Source organism: Paramisgurnus dabryanus, chromosome 12 (genome assembly GCF_030506205.2).
Source record: "Paramisgurnus dabryanus chromosome 12, PD_genome_1.1, whole genome shotgun sequence".
In the NCBI taxonomy this organism is placed as follows: domain Eukaryota; kingdom Metazoa; phylum Chordata; class Actinopteri; order Cypriniformes; family Cobitidae; genus Paramisgurnus; species Paramisgurnus dabryanus.
The window spans coordinates 20,829,349-20,852,789 of record NC_133348.1 but is presented as its reverse complement, the minus strand read 5'-3'; the positions used below and the strand labels follow the sequence as shown (position 1 = coordinate 20,852,789).

Genomic DNA, 23,441 nt, shown 5'->3' with positions numbered 1-23,441 from the left:
CGAACGATTTATACAGTACATTTATGGAATGTAGAAAAGTTTAAAGAAAATATATAGTTTCGCTTTTGCTATCTTTATTATACTTCATTCTGGATTTTAAATGTGAAGTGAGTGAACTAAAATGAGACAAATCCCCTTTTGTGTAAAGACTAAAAAATTTATTTTATTGGCCAAAGCGAAGCTTCGAACGAACGTCCTTTTTCTCCATTGGTGAGTTAAGCTGTCAATCAACCTGACTAGAGTTTCGTGTCGTAAGCACCAAACGCACCATTCCCGGTTGAGTGGGCGGGGATTGATCGATAATCCAGGATGTAAGTGTGTCGTCTGTAGTTACGTGCATCTAGCAAAGATGTTTACTGTAAATGTATTCGGTGTTTTTATTTTTAATTTCAGTGACCATGAAGGAACCAACTAGATGAAAGCTGAAGACGTTTATTTTTCGTTTTGGTTGCATTGGGGATTGAATGGTCACTGATTGCTGTCCTCGGCTGGGATTGCATATTGGCCTGTCAGTGCTTCTTTTACAATCATGTTTATTTCATAAAGATGGCAACGAGGGTCACCTTATAAACTAAATGACTGTCAGAAATATCGCCTCCATTTGTAATATGGTAAGTATAAGTATAAATGGCGATCTGTCTCTCTCTCTTACGTAATGATGATGATGGTGGTGGTGATGGTTGGATGGGTTCATTCACAGTCAGGTGCATGACCTCATTTGTCATGTATGTATGCATCACCACTCCAAATAAGAAATCTATAATCACTAGACGTTCAGACACTTTACTGAAATTGAAAATGTGACAAAACTGAGCTATTATAAATGGGAAGACTAGCCGTGTTAGTGATGCCTTGAAATTGACTCTGTTAGTTTTGAACGCTGAAAGGTAAATTAAGTGCTTCGAAAAAGGACAAGGTGTAATTGTATACTTAATATAATACCTCAAAAAATTATGATTTTGATGTGATAGTTACATGTAAGAAACAACTGCTTTAAATATGACCACATTGATCATAGAAATGTCCAGAAGAACTTTGATGTTGTTGACACACATTAAGTTTCTGTCTCTGCAAACTTTATTTGTAAAAATGTAAGTTGTTACGCTTACTAATGATTTAATGTTATAAAAAGGTTTTGATATGGCTAATACGGCAAGCTGTTTTATGTTACAATGCAGTGATTTAGTTTTATTGAGGATTTGTCATTGCCTTAATATTTAAAATTGGTCAGTGCCTAAAACTGTCCTGACGTCTCAAATCATCTGTTCACCTCACAGATAAGTGTTGTAATGGCACATTGACCAAAAGATTTATGATAAGCTGATGAAATTAGCTTTTTAGTTTCTTCCATGTACAGTCGTGTTACTACAGTTAGTATGGGTATTTGTTAAAAATCTTCATTTCAACTCCAGAACATACTGACATCTAGTCATCTATTACCTGTGCTTCCTTCTGAGAATCTGGATTTATTGTGCTTCTTTTTTTGGGAACATGCAACAGTACCCTCACTACTTTTTATATGCATCCATTATATGTCCTCATTTCTGAGTCGATAGTTTTCCTTCCTCACACAAAAGTCTGGGTTTCATATTTGACAGCACTTTATCTTTTAAAAACCCATGTTAACAGTCTCACTTTTCTCTATATTTTCATTTGCCAAATATCAGCGATCCTTGTCACTTTCTCACAATGAATAGCACTGCCATTCTGTACATGCACAGGTTACATTATGTATTCATTATTGCAACGCTCTATTTTTCGATCTTCATACACTTGTCACACAGCTTGCCTAAATATTGTTTTACTTTTCTTATTACTCCATGTATTGGTCTGAATACCAGGGGACCTTTAGTTATGCTGCCCCTCACTTTTTTGGATATCCATAACAGCAATAGTCTTCATACTTTTAAAGGGACACTTCACCCATTTGCATTAAGCTTTGTATAGTTAGAACCCCAGTCATATTTTTGAATGGTCATGCATCATTTTCTCAATTGCCGCTGAGACAGGAGAAATACAGATTTCAGTGTTTCACTTCCTTCTTTCAATGATGTAAAAATCATCATTTTGCATCATTGAAAGAAGGAAGTCCAATATCTTTTTTGAGCGGGTGAGACTACAAACACCCCTTTTCTCGGTCAAATAGGCACCAAATTCTAAAAGTATGTTACATTTTGACTACAACTATGACACACTTTCAGTAAAGATTAATGTTTCTACGGGTGAAATGCTCCTTTAAATGTAATCCTACTATTTAAATTTGCTTTCTGAAATGTACATGGTTTTAGCTTATGTATTTTGTGTCCTTCAGTGTCTTTTTTATATGAAAAGCTCAGATGCAAAACCCTCTAATTATGTTTGACATATTTTTTGTAAATGAGCATGACTCTAGGCTGAGTAATTCCACTTTAATGGCAGTGAAAATGTTATTAGTCAGTAATTGAAATGCTTTATTTCAACAAATGTCACTTACAAACGTGACTATCTCCAGCTGCAAAACCCATATAAGTGCATGCAAAAATCTCAACTTCTAATAAAAGTCTCCAGTAACTCTTCATTTGCCTTTCTAAATAAAGGTAAACAAACCTTTATTATTATATTCAGTAAACCTCCTTTAACCAGGTAAAAATTATAACTATTTCACCTGGAAGTACGCATGTGACAGGGTTGTTCAATTTTTCTCACGTGCACTTTGAGGACTTTGCTGAAAAAGTCAATGTGGGATTTAAGTGATTCTGCCAACAAAGCGGTATTCCTGAATGGCCTGATGCCGGGATTAAGCAGATTTGAAGCGAAAGTATTTAATGAAAATATAATACGTGCCTGAAGCATTTGGTTGATATCATTTATATCATTTTTGACGGAGATGACGTTTAGCTGCTTTCGCATCTGAGCTCTTCATATATTGTACTTTTTTTGTATCTTTCATTTCTATTGTGCACCTTTTTTGCACATACCTTGGGTGGATATTATTTAAATGAGTGAAATTGTAACATTGCAGTGTATGGAAGAAGCACATTGTTGTCCCAATGAGAAGTGTTTTCTGTTAGAGATTGGACTTTGAGCTTTGTATTTTTGCAGATATGTTTGTTCAAACAACGTTACACACTAACTAAATGTGAAAGTAAAAATTATATATAGGACATTTTACCTGTGCTTCAGCTTGAGAATATATTTATTGTGTTTTTAAGAGATGCATTAGCCATGTGACCACTGTACACTATTTTGAGCCTTTATTCTTGGTTGAAATACATACTACCATTGATGTCTACTGATTAAAGGTTATGCTCATATGTACTTGTACTTGTGTGTGTATAGCTCTGGCCAGTTTCTAAGCAAAACCAGTGGAAAATAACCCCTATTTAAAGTCAAAAGTATCTTGACATTGTTTTGACAACATAATACCATCGCATTTTTCCAATCCTTTGAGCACAGAGGATCTGATAGCCCTTGTGAAGGAGTACAGACTATTACTTGCCCGTTGTTCATTTTTAGGGCCTAAAATGTTGAGGTTCTGAATTCGATCTTACACAAAGAAGCATTTATATTGTAATGGGAGGTAAATGTCTCTTAATGCAAGAAAAGATCTTTGTGGATTCATATTTCCATGAGATGAAAAGAACGCTGCTTCATCCAGGTCAATAACACTAGACTTGAAAATGCGCTTATGCTGATTGCAACTATTTCCATCTTTCAACTGTCAATCATGGTCTTGACTCACCTGTCTTTGATCTTTGTCTCAGATCTGAATTGTCCAGCTGGATCAAATTGTAGTTGATGTAGTCATTTCCTTTCTCTTTGTTCATTTTAGAGTTGTTCACGTTGTTGAATTGAGATGTTAGACAGGCATTTTTCAAACATTTGATATTCTTGATTACTGTCAGAAAAACGTATGTATTTTCAAGAAAGGAATTGTCTACTGTCAGAAATAGATTATTAAAAATACTTTATTGTCTTTTTTAACCATCGGTTAAAATAATCATCAGTTGCAATATGAATCCCAAATAAACACTTATTTCCCCCCCTTTTTTTTTTTTTTTTTTTTTGCACATCAGTATTCACATCTGTCCTATAGTTGCAAAATAATACATTTTAAAGCAGGTATTATGTCATTTTTATCCAGCAGCACTTCCAGGATAGTTGGTTACTTGTTTTATTCATTATTTCTTACATCGGCAGTTCCTGCCACGGATCTCAGTTACCACTCCAATCTCCAATGTTATTCAGAGGAACTTTACTGAAACATCTTTAGAGTATCCGTTAATCAAGTTGACTCATAAATCAAATCATATGGAGTACTTCATATTTCAGTGGCCTTTTAAAGAATTATTAGCTATAGCTAAGTGATTGTAAATATGTTGTGTGTATATTATGAGATGTGTGGGGTCTTAGAAACTGAGAGCATTTGAATTGTTTTTAGATTGAGAAACATTGTCAATCTGAGTTTACAGAGTTTGTAGTCAAAGAAAAGATCATGCAATGTACTTTCTTTGTGACATGGTTAAGGCAAGCTTTAGCTAGGTCGTTTAGGGTGGAGAAAGTACTTTTAAAGGCCCGGTGGGAAGATAGTTTCAGCACCATGAAATTAAATTACATTCTAATGTTTAGAGCCCAAAGTTAGGAAATGTTACACAGTTATCAAATGTGAGTAATAATTTGCTTTAAAAATAAATAAAAATACTTCCTTGCATAAATCCACTAAAGTAAATTTGGAAAAAAAGTATTTTTTGTTCTAGCACAATGACCCTGTTTGTCACAAATACACACAAAAAACTGTAATTCTTGTAATAAGGAAAACATTTTTATAAAGTATTGAGAAGTACAGGTTCATGGCCAATCAAAATTGGCCTACATGTAAAAAGGTTATTTTAAACCCTATTAAAATGACTTGAAAATGTAATAGAGCTGTGTGTGTGTCCACACTGGATCTCAAAATGTGAAAATTTATATTTTATGCAAAAGTTGACATAATGAAATTTTTTAATTCTTAATCTTTTTCTTTATAGGGCACCAATGCCTCTGCTCTGGAGAAAGACATTGGTCCAGAGCAGTTTCCCATTAATGAACACTACTTTGGTTTGGTCAATGTAAGTATCAACCCTAAACAAATACAGTATTATTAGTCTATGTATAAAATCGAAATAGATTATATTCTATTTTACAATATTATTTATTGCAAACATCATAAACAAGCAAGAATTTACATCTTTTCTTTCCACCTTGTTTGCTAGAGTATTCAGATTTATTTGAAGCCCTTTGCAAAATTCATTAGCATTTCATTTTTACCGGAGGTCAGGGCAGCTTGACAAAGATTTTATTCCTGAATCAATTAACAGCAGATTGAATGAATAATGAATATTATGCTATTGTCCTGTTATTACTTTTACGCAACATTAGATTATAATTATTGAATCATCAGGAGATCCACAGAAAGTAGGTCACAATTATTAACATTTTTATAACTTCAGCCAAAGGAGAAAAGGCCTTCTTGTAATGAGAATCACTATAGAGGGAATCTTGAAACAATAAACCTAATTATAAGTTATTTTTGACACTAAACAGTCTATCTGTGTGTCGTGTCACAATGGGGAAATACAATGTTGGTTCATGTACATGCATCAGTCAAACTTTGTGTAATATTTAGCTTTTTAAGATGAAAACATATTTATTACTGTTTTTTAATAGCCTTTTAAAAAATAATTTTAAAATATGTTGCTTAAGATCACTGATTAGTGTTCTTGTTGGCTGTGCACCATGTAGCTGTTTGAAAGAAGCCAATATCCTGTGTGAACATCCCTTATTTCACTCCAGATTAATGAATACAACACACTTAAGGGCTCGTTATAGTTGTGCGTAGGTCCTACGGCTTAGCCGCGACAGCGTAGGTTCCGCGTCGGTTTTCATTTATACTTTTGCGTAGTCGTCAGCGTCGACGTGCAAACACGCGCAAATGGCTGGTAGGCAGTATCCACGCGTATAACCACAGTAGCAGCGCGACCGTCAGAGAAGAAGAAGCTTGGCAAGTTAACCCACAAACGAAGAAGAAACAGCAACTTGTTGTGTATGATTTGAGAAGACCAGCAATGATGGAAGTAAATAAACAGTGACTTTTGTTGCAATTTGAGTTAAATCACTCCTCAACTTGGCTCATCTTTGTTTTCACCATCGCAAACGGAAATACCTATGACACAGTTTTTTTACCTGACGGGAGGGGATCTGGTGGACCAAACACAGCGGTTACGGTCCACATAGATCTGACGCGCTGTTAAAATCTTTGCGATGTGGACGTCAGGCTACACAGAGCTACGCAAAGGCTATGGATAGCCTACGCCGTAGCCTACGCACGACTATAAATCGGGCTTTAGGGGTGGTTTCCCGGATACGGATTATCTTAAAACAGGACTAGGCTTTAGTTTACTTGGAAATGCAGTTTTAACAAACATGCCTTACTAAAACATTACCTGTGTGCATTTTGAGGCAAAACAAAGGGCACTGATGTATTTTAAGATATGTCAGTGCAAGCTGTGTTCAGTTTGGACAGCTCTTACATTTATTTTAGTCTAGGACTAGTCTAATCCCTGTCCGGGAAACTGACCCTTAAAGTCCCTGTGAACAGGAATTCGTGAACGATATTGTGACGTATTTCCAAGTAAAAATGGAATATAACACGTGGGAAATGGTGGGCGTGGCTTGAGTTTTCTACTGTGAATAAAAGTAGGTGTTTCAATCAGATATGGAACTCACAACAGACTGACAGCTGGAGGGGGCAGTGTAAACGAATGCTCCGCCCAAGCCCTCTTGCTGACATCATCAGGATATTATTTACACAAGAGGGCAGAAGTGAATTTTTTGATTAAAGTTTATGAGCGCGCATTTAAAAAAAAAATGACCCACACGGATACATTTTATAATGAAGTTTATAAAACAGTTGAATCCTTGATTCTGATTGGTCAATAGGTGTGCTTTATTCATGACGAAGAATAAAGAAGAATAAAGAAACTCCGCTTCGCGTCGTGCCTAACAACGCCCTTCAGCTGTTACTTATTCACAATACAGCACAGCCTCTTGTACCTTATTGCTTACTTATAATGAACTCTTAAAAATTCCATTAAAAAATCTGTTTTGATTTCATGAGGACTTTAAAGTCACATTGTGCAGCATTAATAGAATTTGTTATCTGGTAAAAAGGTATGGCCAAAAACCAAGCACAATGAGATGTCTCTTGTCATCTCTCCATAAAATGCATAAAGAGCCCCAAAGTCAACATCAATATTAGGGCAAATGAATGTCCTCTTGAACCAAAACAGTACCTGTTGTCAAGACAACAGCAAGTGGTTCCCTTGCAGTGTGTACCGGTCATGTTTTTAAAGGGCATTTGATCCCCTATTATTTTATTTCAGCCCTTTGATTTGCTTTTAGCATTGAGGAGTGGGACCTCTTTGTCCTCCTCAATACTAAATGTCTCGTCTAGTACCACGTTTCACATTTGTTTAATCTCTGGCATGCCTTGAGCATACAATGTTCCCGATTGTATCTCTTTATTTATTTTTATACATCAATTTTAATTCAGTCTTTTGTTGATCAACTCGACCGTAAATCTCTCTCCCTTTTCTCTCTGCAGTTTGGAAACACGTGTTACTGTAACTCGGTGTTGCAGGCTCTGTATTTCTGCCGGCCGTTTAGGGAGAATGTGTTGGCGTATAAAGTCCAGCAGAAGAAGAAGGAGAACCTTCTCACCTGTCTGGCCGACCTCTTCCACAGCATCACCACACAGAAGAAGAAAGTTGGGGTGATCCCTCCTAAGAAGTTCATCTCGCGTCTGCGAAAGGAGAATGGTGAGGGAACCGAGGTGTCAAGGTTCAATTAGTCACGACTAATCGTTTTCAGAATAAAAGTTTTTGTTTACATATAAAATGTGTGTAATTTGTATAATAATTATGTATATATAAATGCGCACACACATGCATGTATACAGTATATCTAAGAAATATTTGCATGTGTATAAAATTGTTATATTTACATATTATTTATATCATATATACATTTAAATATTTATTATATCAATATATTTTTTCCTATAAATTATACATACATGTGTTTGTATTTATATATACATAATATTTGTTGATGTATTGTGTACAATAATTATGTAAACAAAAACTTTTATTCTGCAAATGAATAGTCGTGACTAATCATTAGGCAGCCCTTGGCAGAAAGCATCAATTGATGGCCCTTAACGTTTGTTTTTTGAAACAAGAGGTTGATTTTTGGGTGAACTATCTCTTTGGAAAGTTATGTAATGACGTTCTCCATGCTTTTTTTGGCTGAACAATTGATACTTAGTTACACAACAGTTAGACAATATTGGTTTTGTTCACATTAAGCTAAAATTATTCCAGCTATTTTGAAAGTCCACAAAAAACTGCAAGACAATCTCAGATAAGACTTGAATGTTACACATATCCTGTGTAAATGTTCAAATCCGTTAGTATTCTCTATTTTCTGATTTAGTGACTTGATGAAGACAAAAGGTGATTGATAGTAAAGATATTATCATGTTAGCATGAGCTAATAGTAATCTTGCTGTAGTTGGTGTTCAGTACTATGTGAAAATTCGACAGTAAGCCTCTGTTTCATATGCTGAATGAGAAGCAGGTGTAAGAGATCAGGTGTGTGTGTGTGTGTGTGAGAGGGCGAGAGAGGGATCATATGTAGTATAAAAGGGGATTTGTTCTTCTCTCTCATTCTTGCAATGAATTAACAATACAGAGCTCTATCAGAGAGACTTCACCAGCACACACTCTCACACACACAGCTGGATGTATGATTTCACATGCTGTTATATTGTGTGACCATGTGTTCATTATTCTACCTTTACATGACGACATGTAGTAAAAAAAGTTTTTCCTTTGCGTTTTTGAAAAATTTCACTGTCTGTGAAGATGACAAAAAGTTGTATTATGCGTGCAGGCCAGTAGATGGCGATGTTACTTTGTAAAGAAACATTACACGCGTGCGCACATTCTCTTCATGCGACCCAATTTGAATGCTCTCAGTACTAAAAAGTATTAAAAATTGTATTTAGTATGTCCCGTTTCTTTGAAAGTCCACAAATGTTCATACTTTACCATAACAAAAACAGTACTGTATTTAGTTCATAGTAGGCGAATTGGGTTGCAGGCACATTCTCCAAACAGTCAAGACGTGAAAGCATCAGTCAGTTTTGTTTAGACAGACAATGAGACAGACAATGTTTAGACAGACAATGAGTACATAGTTCACGCAGAGACAAGAAGGCGTGTTTTAAAAAAACGTTTTCTTTGAAACCCGTCATCAAAAGTTCACGTTTTCAGGACCCAATAGTGCTGTTACAGCCAAACCATAAAAAACTTCCAGTTTACAGCTAAAAACTTTGTTGTGTAAGTGGCCCCTAAAGCTTTTGGTTTGTAAGGTGGGGTCCAAAACTATGATACCACTAGTGAAAATGGGAACAATTCATGGGCCCAGATTATTTAGATTTTTGTCTCTTCATAATCCTTCATACTTACTATGACAGCATGGTCTCATTGGCTATGTTTACATGCACAAAATTTTGTCAATTCAACTGAATTTAATACAATTGAAGTTTACAACAATACAGTTTACATGCACCCTTGACATTGCACCCTTAAAATTCGTTTACATGTACATTCTATAAAACAGCCAGGGTTGCCAGCTTTGCGTATCAAAACCATCCCCATGGACATACAAAACTAGCCCAAAAGAATCCCAATGACTATTCACAGTCCAAATACCAATAACTAATGAACAAAATCTTTTCATCTTTAACCCGCAAACAACCGACGGAGACAGTTTAAACAGTAGTCAAATAATAACAAAAAAAAGTACAGGATTTGGAAACGCCACCCAGCGCACAGCATCTCTCGTCGAGTTCACGCATTATCTCTAGATAAATGTACAAAGCAGTGTTGGAGAAAGTTGTTCTTAAGAGGTTTTCGAATATAGGGAATAAAAATTTTCAAAAGGCATGATGCTATTTTATTGCTTTATGTGTAGCCTTATGTTATGAAAGTGCTCATGAACGCTTTAAAATGTACATTGCGTGACTCCATTACCTAATAATGTTTGTTGCTATTGTTTTGCTATTGCATGTTTCTGTGACGAGAATTATATGATACGTAAATAAGAGGTAAATATAAGACATGAATTTGAGCACAAAATGTTTTTCTCATGTGCACAGGGTACACTACGATTAGAAAATACTACGATTCACGCATTTACATGCATACTTTTCTCCTGATGAACGGATCACAGATCCGACTACGTCACCACCCCTTTCAATACAATCGAAATTTGCATCCGATCGACCTCAGTCATATTGATTAAGGTGTTTACATGAAGGCTTTTCAATACGATTGAGCCATCAGTACGATTACAAACGGATTATTTGATTGCATGTAAACGTAGCTATTCTGGCATGGATTTCAAGTTTGTGTTCAACTTGATAGGGATGCACCATCATGTGTGTGCTACTGCTGTATGAAATCAAACAAATCTGACCTTTTAGACAAGTTAATACACATTTTTTATAAAAAATATACATTTAAAAATTCTACAAAATATATAGCAGAACATCACAACCCTAAAACTTTAGATATTTAATCCATTTTTAGTCTTTACTTTTAGCATGTTGCAAACAAACATGTAATTCAAAAGGCACACATTTGTTTCTTTAATTATTGCCGTAATTATTTATTTTACATTTTGATAAGAGTCATAAAGAAAAATAATGTTGTTTTATAGTATAGTTATGTAATTGCATGACAAACATTAGCATATCACTGTATCTTAATTGGTAGAGCATTGCCAAAGCAGAGCCAAAAATCGTGAGTTCAATTCCAAGGGAGCTTACATACTAATTTCACAAATTTGCATTAACATGCAATTAATAGGGAATGAGATAAAGCATATTTGGCATGCTGTCCAAGGGGAGGGCTCTGAGGTACTAGCTGTGAGGCGATGGAGTGAAAGAGTCACCGGACAGAGGTGAAATACGGCTATATATAGACACCTCTTCGGGTTGGATGACCATGCTTTTCCCAAACTTCATAAAATGAATATCTTGAAATGCACTTTAAGTCACTTTGGATAAAAGTGTCTGTCAAATGCATAAATGTAATGCACCAGTTTTATCAGTAATATAACGTAACACTTTCTGCTTACTGGCTCCATTCTACAGACCTGTTTGATAACTACATGCAACAGGATGCCCACGAGTTCCTGAACTACCTGCTAAACACAGTGGCTGACATCTTGCAAGAAGAAAAGAAACAGGAGAAACAAAATGGTCGGCTAAAGAACAATGGCACTGCCATCCCCACTGAAACCGAGCCAGAACCGAACAAAACTGACTCCACGTGGGTTCACGATATCTTCCAGGGGACGCTGACCAATGAGACGCGCTGTCTCAACTGTGAGACGGTATGTCAATTTTGTTGGTACATTTAACTTATTGTATATTGGTGCTTAGGAATATTTAGTTTTAAGTGCTGGGTATTCTGTATATAAGAACACTGAATTAAACAGATCATGCAAAAATATTGTAAAGGGACCAACAGAACGCAGGGGATCACACATAAAACTTTGTATCAAACATAATAACGGGAACATTGCTCACAGCTGGGGACAGATTTGTTGCGGTGGATTTGATGAGTCAAGATGATTTTTTCAAGTCAAGATGACACGGAAGTGTCTTATGAAACTGCATATAAACAATTGCTTAAGTTTTCCAATTGGGAAAGAAACCACAGTGCCATCTGGCCTACTTTTAGTCATCTCTGTTTATTAACCTACTTTTCCTTAACACTGTCATTCACTGCAGTCAGCTACTTGAGTCCTAACACACTCATTATACCGTCCTCACATCTTTCTGTCACGGACTGTAAGTGAAAGCCCATTTGCAAAGAGAGAGAGACAATCAGTCACCAGAGTACAGCCAGTTTAAACTTTAAACCATAGAAGAGGGTCATAGACAGCTGATAAACATCTCTGAAAAGAAATGAGTTCCCGGTAAGTCTCCGTAGAAGATTGGCTCTTAAACCAAGTTTGCAGCTCTGATGAGGTTTGCGTGCGGGGCACAGAAGGACTTGTGCATGTTTGTGCATCTGAAAGGTTTTGTCCTGAAATTACCCATGCAGATTTAAAATGCGCATGAACTTAGATTTACTTTTATTTTTACAGGTCAGTAGCAAAGACGAAGACTTTTTGGATTTGTCTGTAGATGTTGAGCAGAACACTTCAATAACACACTGTCTCAGGTAAACACATATAACATGACAAACATACCTGTCTACAGTGTTTTAAAGGGATAGTTCACCCAAAAATGAAAATTCTGTCATCATCAATATCAAGATATTTTGAGAAATGTTTGTAAACAAACCATTCCTAGACCCCATTTACTTCCATAGTATTCTTTTTCCTACTATGGAAGTGAATGGGGAATATTTCTTAAAATATTTTCTTTTGTGTTCATCAGAACAAAGAAATGTATTCAGGTTTGTAACAACATAAGAGTGAGTAAATATAACTTGATTTTAATTTTTGGGTGAACTATCCCTTTAACGTCATGGGTTCGAATCCCAGCGAGCATACAGTACTAATCTTTTTGGGATAAGAGCATCTGGCAAATGCATTAATGTGAATGTTTATACAGCATGCATTATGGCTCTTTACCAATGTGTGCAGATGGTAGTCATTGTGTTTGTTTTGTCTGATGGCTTTTTACAGGGACTTCAGTAATACAGAGACCCTGTGCAGTGAATATAAATACTACTGTGAGATGTGCTGTAGCAAACAAGAGGCACAGAAACGGTCAGTATGAGCAGTTTCATATGCTGTGATACAACTACTGTATGCATATAGTGCACTACAGAATAACAAAATAATGCACACAACTCAAAAAATGAAGCATATAGTATTGAGGATACATATCAGTAATTTAGATTTAATTTAGTGTTTGCCAAGGGTTTTCGTGTGACTGTTTGCTCATGTGTGTGTTGCAGCATGTGTGTAAAGAAGCTACCTATGATCTTGGCTCTCCATTTAAAACGTTTTAAGTACATGGAGCAGCTGCATCGCTACACTAAACTGAGCTATCGGGTGGTTTTCCCGCTGGAGCTCCGCCTCTTTAACACCTCCGGGGACGCCATCAATCTCGACCGCATGTACGACCTTGTCGCTGTGGTTGTGCACTGTGGCAGGTATGTGAACTGTCAAACATGCCATCTGCAGTGTATAAGAACAGTCTTAACATACTGTAGCATGCTACTTTAACTTCTATACTGAAATGTATTTATAAGTGAAGCAGAATGTTAGGACATGTTTTGAATGGGTCATAAAGTGTTTTTTATTATGTTTCCAGAGGTGTGCTTATAATATTACTAAAGATTTGTAAATTTCAAATCATGTCTAATTTCATGTCTCATGACTAGGCTGTACAAAAAATCGCCTGCGATTCTCATGTTCGTGTGTTCAGTAAAGCCCATGATTACAAGTAAATCGCCATCAGCTGCTTTCTGATGTAGCGGCATTTACTTCACATTACCGTAATTCACCGAGAAGCTAGACAAAATCGCCTAGATTATCGGAGTCGATTTTCCTCGATTATGAACACGATTTTGCCTAGCTTTTCTGTGAACTACGGCTGTGTGTAGTAAATGCAGCTCCATCTGAAAGCAGCTAATGGTGTTTAACTACTAATCAAGGAACCGGCTACTGATGAAACACGCATGAGAATCGCAGACGATTTTTTTGCACAGCCCTACTCGTGACCCCTTTAAAGTTTTTCTCAGGATTTAATTGTATGATGCAGTAAAACATTTTTATTGATAAATTTGGATACATAATCAGAAATTCTAGTAAATTATTAAATTCAAAAATAAATGTGTGGACTAACATGCACTGATGCACTGATGTCATGTTAAAGGGGACATTTCACAAACTTTTTAAAGATGTAAAAAACAATTGTGTCCCCAGAGTACATATGTAAAGTTTTAGCTCAAAATACCAAATAGATAATTTATTATAGCATGTTAAAATTGCCACTTTGTATGTGTGAGCAAAATTGTGCCCTTTTTTTGTGCCAGTGTGTCCTCTTAAATGCAAATGAGCTGATCTCTGCACTAAATGGCAGTGCTGTGGTTGGATAGTGCAGATTAAGGGGTGATATTATCCCCTTCTGACATCACAAAGGGAGCCAAATTTCAATGACCTATTTTTTCACATGCTTGCAGAGATTGGTTAACAAAACTAAATTACTGGGTTGATCTTTTTCACATTTTCTAGGTTGATACAAGCACTGGGGACCCAATTATAGCACTTAAACATCATAAAGTCAGATTTTCATGATATGTCTCCTTTAACTAAAGTGGAGTTTTATGAATGCTGGCACATTACGTTTTACAATCCCTGACAATTTGTGTCCATGTCTGCATGTGTTGTTTTAGTGGGCCAAACAGAGGGCATTACATCACCATTGTCAAAAGTCACGGCTTCTGGTTGCTGTTCGATGATGACATAGTGGAGGTATGCACCTTATTGTTAGACAGAGAAACTCGTATGCACACAAACTATATTGTTTCTCTTACTATGTCTGTCTCTATCCGTCTCAGAAAATTGATGCGCAGGCGATAGAAGAGTTTTACGGTTTGACATCTGACATTTCCAAGAATTCCGAGTCTGGATACATCCTGTTCTATCAATCCAGAGAGTGAAGGAACAAAGTGGGAAATAGATTTGTGGAGGAAAGAGAGCGGCAAATGCACATGCCATCCACTAAATCCCTTTCTTCATCTCATACTCAGGGTCTCCAGTTTAGACTGGGTGCCAAAAGCCCTCTGGAACCCATTTGCCAAACCTACTTTTCCCAGAAATCCTATTTTCCCAATCACGCTGCATTCTGGGTAATAACATACTTCAATCTGACCCTCAAGTCAGTCACCTGCATCTGGAAGGCACTTTATAAACAAAATCAATAATAAATAACACAAAAGCAACACTAACCACAACATATTCAACTACAACACTCATCAAAACTTGAAGGAATTAAACGCTACAAAAGGAGCAAAAACAAGCTCCTAAGTCCTGGTACTCAAGCTAATTCAATTCCCAGGAAAGTGCCTCTCATCCTGGGTGTACGAAACTAAGAGGGCTTCTCTCTTGATCCCTGGTTTAGGGTTAGCAATCAGAGACCCAGTTTAGGATCACTTTAGATGTTTTTGTACTGTGTTACACATCCGTCAGTTTTAATTTATTATACTCATACATTGAGTCCTAACAGCATAAAGAGCTAAAGGGCAGTATGCACTGTGTGATTTAGGTATGTTGTGGATGGGAATTTGGACTTGGGGGAATGTTTGTGAGTGCATTTGTTGTACGTATTTCAGAAATAATATTCAACAAAAATGATCCCAAGTTGTCACTAGGGCAGTACCCTTTACAAAGTTCCTAATATTGGTACCATTCAGGTACTAATATGTACCTTTAGTGTACAAATATGTACCTTTTGAGGTGCTAGTATGCACCCTTTGGTAGCGATATGTACATCTGAGGTACTAACATTAACTTTTTAGGTGCAAAAGTGTATTTGTTTAAAAGGGCAGTGAGAGTAAGGAACCATTTTTGACTTTTTTTGACAGCATATGTGCATTGGATTGGTAAACGTGAACTGCTGCTCTTTCACACAGAAATAGGTTGTGCAACAAGTTAAAAGTTTGAACTAGTGACTAAAGTTTTTCCTGCCTTACATCTTTTTATCCTACTGAAAGGTCTGTTCTCTTCGGGTAACAATGAAAAAGCCTATTGTAGTCCAAATGCTGCTTCTCTCTTCTTTCCTTTCGTTGTTTAATTCTTACTTATCACTGTTGTTATCTAATGTTTATCATAGGTAATGTTCTTACATTGAAGTGTGCTTTAGTAACCGCACAGTCAGCGCTGATAGAGTTTATCAGCTTTGCTGTTGTGTGCCCACCCAGTTTTGCGTGCCCATTTGGCTTCTTCCCAGTAAGTGACAGTGAGACATTCTGCAACTATTCGACTTAGTTAAAATTGAAAATGATTGAAAATTAAGAATAATGTAGAATTAAAGGTGCTCTAAGCGAATTCACACGTTTTGGACCATAAAACATTTTTTGTTACATACAACAAACATCTCCTCACTATCTGCTTGCTACCTGACCGCTGATCAAACTGTAAAAAACGCGATCTCTGTAGACAGCCCAGGCTCCACAAACTTCAATATAAACACAGTGGCCAAACCTAGCACCACGAAACAAAACAAAGTGTTCCAGCCAATAAACGACAAGAAGGATTTGGTGGTGGGGGTTGGGCGCGTTCATGAAAGCACGGAGGGAGGGGGAGGAGTTAGCTACGCTCCATTTGTTTGAAAACCGTTCAAACATCAACAAAAAGTGACGTCTCTCAGATTCGCTTAGAGTGCCTTTAAAAGATTTGTCGAAAAGTATACTTACCCGTACATTTCTGCTTTGGTCGGGACTAAAGTATAGTGCTCAGACTGCAATTCAAATCATTTAATGGGAGTGAGGTGACGTGGCATTTTTATTTAAGCATTACCAACTCTTTCACACAGATCTGAGATACATTTTTTTCATTGTTTGAGTAGGAAAAACTTGAAATGGAACTGCAGGATCCCTAAGGTTAGTACTGTACTACGGTCAGTAAAGATTTTATTACAGGATACATGACTATTGCAATAAGAATGTGCATTTATTTATGGATGACATAATGACTTTTTAAGATTATTTTATTGTTGGAAGAGCATCAGGTGTCAGAGGAAGTCTATGGACGAACTTAACAAATGGTTTAACGTCGTATAATGTCGTACAGAATGGGAAAGCTTGCTGGAAGGTGCAATACAGGGAACCAATGTTCATTCCACACTGATGGTCTTATTTGACAAAATAATGTTTTTAAAAACATCAACAAAAAGTTGGTACTTCTAATCAGTGTATGAGTTTTTTTTTAAAGACCATGCTGTTTTGTTTAGGTATACAGTATATTTATGGTATTGGTGGTATACCATTTTATATATGGTAATTAAACGGTTTACACAGTAGGATACTCTGAGTAAATGAAGTACATGATTTATTTGTACTTTTATAGTGGTTAGAAAACAACTGTCTAACAGTTTGAGATTAAATGGAGAGGGAATCTAGACTTAAAGATAATCCATTACTCCACTTTTGCTCTAGAACTTATCTGTTAAAAAAAGCTAAAAATATATACCCCACTTGTCACTGGGGCAGTCCCCTTTAAAACTTTCCTAATATGTACCATTGGGTTCAGACTTGTATGCATTTTGTCCCAATATGTATATTTGAGATACTAATATGTGACCCTGGACCACAAAACCAGTCATAAGTAGTAATTAGTAATATGTGTTGCTAATGACTTAATTTGGAAAACTTTAAAGACGATTTTCTCAATTTTTGATTGGAATCCAGATTTTTAAATAAATTAGCTGCCAAATATTGTCCGATCCTAACGCATCATATATCATGGAAAACTTATTTATTCAACTTTCAGATAGAAAGGAAATGTATCTAACATATGAATCTTTGAGGTAATAACTAATAAGCTCTTTTTGCTACCATTATGTATTAATGAGGTACTAATATATAAACTCCTGGGGTTTCATTTATAAAGTGTGTGTACGCATTAAACAGGGCTGGAAATGTGCATATGCCATTTCCCACACAAAAAACAAACTTCCAGGAGAATGGGCTTGAAGAGTGGGATCTGGGGTCTCATTTATAAAACTGTGCGTAGGATCCTTACTAAAATTCTAAGTATGCACAAAAGCCAAAAATGGCATGCGCTAAAAAATATTAAAACTTATAAAATAAAGAAATGTTCCCTTTAAATAATAAAGTGTGTATACATGAATTATCCTCAGATCCCACCCTTAAAGCCCATTTTCCTGTCAAGTTTGTTTTTTATAGATCACAACCTTTGCATGGGAAATAAGGTATGCACGTTTCCAGACCAGTTTTGAGCGTATGCACGCTTTATAAATAAGATCCCTTAGGTGCAAACTTGCACTATTTGAAAGGGTACTGCCACAGCGACAACTAGCGTACGTATTTTGACTTTTTTTTACAGTGAGCTCTGTAATACTGTGACTTTACACTCCTCAAACACATTGTTTATTACATTGTAACATATGTATTTACATGAATGACTCGCTACATGCAATATAGTGTGTGTGATCACTGTGTAACAACACAATGTGAGACTGACTATGCATTGTTTTTTTAAGTTATTTGTCCTGTTTGTTAAACAGATGCTGACTGACTTAGTTTTTGGGTGGTAGGTTTTTGCATTTGCATTGTTTTACTTTTTAAGTGTGGTGTAGAGAGCGCATGTGGGGGTTTTAGTGGTTCTACAACTACATTTATTTCCATATGCCCACTTTTTTATGTTCTTTTGGTTTGGATTTGAGATCAAAATGTGCCAAAATTACTATGGGAAATTCTCTCAAAAGAGAGAAATAAATTGTCACTTGTATGTCATGAAACTGCATATAAACAATATGCAGACATATTGGTTCAAAAGAAGTTATACTTTTCTAATCATTAAATAATACTATTAAAAAGAGGACCTATTATTATGCTAATGAAGAAATTGAAAGCTGTTAAGACTCTCTCCCACACTCAGAAAAAAAGGTACAAAAGTTGTCACTGGAATGGTACCTTTTAAATAGATCCTAAAATCTACTATTTTGGTACAGATATACCTTTGAGGTACCAATATACAAAAGTGTACTGTTTGAAACGGTACCACCCTAGTGACAACTTAAATTCGTGTACCTTTTTTCTGACAGAAAGACGTGCTTTCAGGCAGGTCCGTTATGGTGATTGGGTCAATTAAAGTTACTTTTGTAGAATAACTTATGATGAAATCAATGATTTGTGCTTACATTTCAATGAGAAGTACTGTAACTGCTTAATACTGTGGATTGAATCCATACGCACATACATAAACATCTCTGTACGTTCGACGGTTAATGAATCATTTTACACAGTTATTACAATTACACACCTTATATGCAAAAACGCACCTGTGTATGTTTTGTCCTCTTTTAATATGAGTGTGTATTTTTGTACGTCCACAGAGGAGATGTCTAATGATGTGTTTGTTTGTGTCTAAGAGAGACAAACCAGGACTTAATCTCTAATGGAAAGTGTGATAACTGTAAGTGCACTTTATCATAGCAGAACCAAAAAGGGTTCTCCTAGGAACTGAAATCCTGAGACTTTTGGTTTATTTTCCTCTCCTCAATAAATAAAATGCAACTTTACCAGCTACGTGTGGCTCATCTGTGCTTTATATTTATTTGTTTGTCCTCCATGTTCTTTTCAGTGATCGTCTTGCTCTTTGTCGAATCTACGCGCCTCATTACGTTCCTCGTCTCTGAGTAACAAGATAAAATGTGGCAAATTTTGTACTGAGACACAAAGGGCCTTGGGCAGATAATGAGAGGGAGTGAAAAGAGAAATAAATTGGCTCATCAAGAGATAGAATAACGAGAAATAAAGAGCCGGATTTACGGAAAGCCTCTATATGGATTTAAAATGCTAATGCATGAATAGCAACAACCATTTTTGAGATGGATGTGAGACGTGCGTGTGCGCGCGCACGTGCGTATGTGTAAAAGAAAGAGATGTCTGGCGTCTTCACACTGAAACAAAAGAAGTGCACCTGCAACAGTTGGACGTGGAGGAAGTCATGTCCTTTTTGGAAATCAATGGCTTTTGTTCTAGGTGTGTATATTTTGTAAGACACTAACAGAGATCAGATGTATGCATCACAATATGTGCGTCACATTCTGTTCACCTTGAGTGAGGGGCTGTAAGTGCGTGTGTGTGTGTGTGTGTGTGTGTGTGTGTGTGTGTGTGTGTGTGTGTGTGTGTAACATTCTGCTTGCTGGTTCTTTTATAATCAACCCACTGAACTATTTTCAGTTATTTTGTTATATAACCTGGTAAAAAGCAGCAACATTTCTTCATATATCTGTGTAATGGACAGATGTTTACCATCATTCATCCATTCTATCTGTTTTCCTGCCTTTCCCCACAAATGAGGGAGAATGGGAGCATTTCAAAAATAAGGGACGGTTTCCAAGACAGGGCTTATACTAGTCCCAGACTAAAATGCATGTTTGAGCTGCTTTTATTTTGTAAGGTTTGTTTGTAAAAACTACTTAAATGCCTTAATATAAGGCCTAGTCCTGGATTAATCTAAACCCTGTCCGGGAAACCGTCCCAAAATGTCTTTATCAGACGCTTTTATCCAAAGCAAAATACAGTGCATTACAAGGAACACATTTATTTTTGAACAACAGAGACTCATAGGTAAGAATATTGATTTATTTCTATACGCAATTTCAGGTCTGAAAGTACATTGGAAGTCCTTATATGGGCATTTCACTCGGAATAGCGCAAGCACACACCAATCAAGAGCTGACACGAAATGAACATCACCAGAGAACTGTGATGTTGTTTGTGAGGGAAATTTAAGTTTGTTCCGCTTCCCAAAGAAACCTGCATTTTAGAAACAATAGATTTAGTTTGTTTATCTGGGTTAGTATTAGTTGTGCGTGTGTCTTTGTTTAAAGCTGGATTTCGTTAAAATGGGGTGGTCCTAACCGAGTTGCAGGCGGTAAGTAAAACTGCATCAAATGTCTGTGTTGTTGGCAATCGTCGTAGGTGCATATAATGTAAACAACATGTAAACGTGTAGGGAGGGAATCATATAAATAGTGAGATAATGTTTTGTGTGTGCCGCTTGCTTGTGACTCGCTCCGCCCACACTACACCTCCAGGATTTTCCTGGGGTTTCTGTCTTTATAAATCTGATACAATTAAAGACTCTTTGGAGATAAGAAGAACGCAGTATTACTCTGTAGGTCCTCTAGATTAACATGAGATTTACAGAAACACTGTTATGTGACCTTCAACAAAATATGGTGAGGATTGAAGGAACATATCTCAATTATCCTATACAATTATCTCATAATGCATCATCTCCTCTGCATCCTCTATTTTATCTGTCTGCTCTTAATATTTTTCTCTTGTGTTCACTTTAAATCACCTCTGGCTCTTTCCGGTAACTCTGATTCAAATAAGGCTACATTCCCATGACAACTCACGTTCATAAGATTGTGTCCTCGAATTAGCCCAACCAGACAAATGCACCTTTATGCAGCTTTACATTTCCATCTGAGTACCTGCTGAGACTACATTCAGCAGGCAAAGCCCTATGGACCTTTAAATTAATAAAAGATTGAAAAACATGTTGACATAAACATACAGCATAATCGCTTCTCAGAATCCCATTTAACCAGAAAAGGATATTTTTTCTACATCTGTGAAAATACCAGCTTAGTTTCTGATGTCCCTCCAATTGTGATGGGTTTGATGAGTAACACAACAACACAATGCATCAATTTCAACTTGGCAATTGCACTATAGTAATCAATCTACATTATATAAACCTTACTTTGAAAACTAGTCCAATCTAAACGTAAGAACCAGAGGTATATTAACAGAGTGTGGCAACTCATAATGTAAAAACTGCACATAATAAGTATTACATTATAATTGTAATTAAATGTTCATATTGTAATAATTTTCGCCAAACGTAATAAAATCTTGAGCTCATTATGTAAAAAAAAATTTCAATGTAATAACAATTTTTTACATAATGTAATAGATTATTATATGAGAAATGCATTACATTATTAGAACACTGTGGCAACTTATAATGTAACTGACTTTGTGTTCAGTTTTGCCGTTTTTTTTTTTTTTTTTTGCCAAATCCTCAAAGTCTCACCCTTTCATTTCACAGGATTAAACTAGATAGGTAAATTTTCTGAGGAAAATGTGGAGTGGTGCTTGTTGTGGCAAAACTCTGGACGTCCTGTTTGCAGTTAAAAGAGCACACACACCGATATCAATGATGTTCTGATTCAGAGATATAGGTCCTGCTAAGTGATTGCTAGTGTATTCTGTTTAGTTGCTTGGGGTTGCTATGCTGGTACCTAGGGTGGTTGTCATGCTATTGCTATGTAGTTTCTAGGCTGTTGCTAGGTGACTGCTAGTGTGTTGCTATGCGGTTGCTAGGGTACCCGGGTGGTTGCTAGGGAGTGAATTGACATCCAGAAATGATTACAGTTCGAGCCACTAGGAAACAAGACCACCCACGTGTCTCTACGATGTTCTGATACAGAGATATAGGTCTTGCTAAACAGTTGCTAGGGTACTCTGTTTGGTTGCTAGGGAGAGAATTGGCATCCACCAATAATTATGCTTAGTGAAACAATCCCACTCCATGTCTCTACGATGTATAATAGTAATGCTTTGCATAAAAGCAAGCACCAATAATTACAAGTTTGCAATTTTCTATTATAGTTATGACAATATGACAAATAATATTTTTGGTGAGTTTAAAATGTAATACATTTCTCGTAATGTAATATTTTTTTATTACATTATGAGCTCAAGATATTATTAAGTTTTGATGAAAAACAATTACACTATGAACATTTTATTACAATAATGATGTAATGCTTATAACATTATGGGAAGCTTTTACCTTATGTGCCTTTATTACATTATGAGTTGCTACACAAAGGAATGCGTAATTTGTTTGATAATGTTAAGGAAATAAGGAATTACTTTAATAATGTTGAATGAGTCAGAGTCAACACAACACTGGATAGTTATGAGTCAAAGCCTCAGTAATTACCTTGATTGTGCATTATCTACAATGGGACGGCCAGTTGTTTCTGTGTGCATTTGGCACTAAAGCCTAACTGGGTGTTGTGGAGACTACGGTCAAGTATGGACAAGTTGGTGGACAACATTACAGGACAAAATACAGTCTTCTGTTAGTCATGCATCATTTTTACCAAGAGCTTTGGTTCTTCAGAATCAGGATTGTTATGTATGACGCAAATAAGAAGCAAACCCAGATTTTATTGATCTTGTTAGGTTGCTTGAGAAAAATAAGGGGAATTAAGCAATCTGGCAAACATTACAGTAAATAAAAAATATAAAAGTATATAAAATAGAAAAAAAACAATGGATACCTAACTATAAATAAATTCAAAATATTTACATATACAATATGTACAGTATATAGGGATGAATAATACTTCATTGTGATGTGCCGAGTGTGTTGTACTTGAAGAAAGGAAATGTGTTAATGGAAGTAACTGTGTTTGGTACTTTATGAAGCATGCATTATCCAGAATCTGATGGAAGAGGCTATAGAGGAGATGGGTCATTTTTTAATTGTTCACTTTTGCAGCAGATGTTATAGAGATCATGGATGGAGAAAGTTGTATTTTCTTCTCGCATCTG

At 36.2% G+C, this 23,441-nt stretch overlaps 1 protein-coding gene across 1 annotated transcript; it reads left to right on the top strand.

Moving 5' to 3' along the window:
- The first annotated feature begins 286 nt into the window (after positions 1-286).
- On the top strand, positions 287-19,375 carry usp46 (ubiquitin specific peptidase 46). The gene is made up of 10 exons (XM_065257143.1): positions 287-311; positions 394-611; positions 5,007-5,087; positions 7,622-7,835; positions 11,240-11,481; positions 12,241-12,317; positions 12,787-12,870; positions 13,062-13,259; positions 14,505-14,583; positions 14,670-19,375. Exons 2-10 carry the CDS (start codon positions 576-578, stop codon positions 14,769-14,771), a joined length of 1,113 nt encoding a protein of 370 aa, XP_065113215.1. The 5' UTR covers positions 287-311; positions 394-575; the 3' UTR covers positions 14,772-19,375.
- Positions 19,376-23,441: the final 4,066 nt, after the last annotated feature.

What these genes read in the sequence shown, in the direction of transcription:
- usp46 (XM_065257143.1), top strand. Translation starts at nt 576, where the DNA reads ATGACTGTCAGAAATATCGCCTCCATTTGTAATATG. An exon ending in GCTGTCTCAACTGTGAGACG is followed by an intron (nt 11,482 to 12,240) that starts GTATGTCAATTT and finishes TTATTTTTACAG; the next exon opens with GTCAGTAGCAAAGACGAAGA. An exon ending in TCAATAACACACTGTCTCAG is followed by an intron (nt 12,318 to 12,786) that starts GTAAACACATAT and finishes GGCTTTTTACAG; the next exon opens with GGACTTCAGTAATACAGAGA.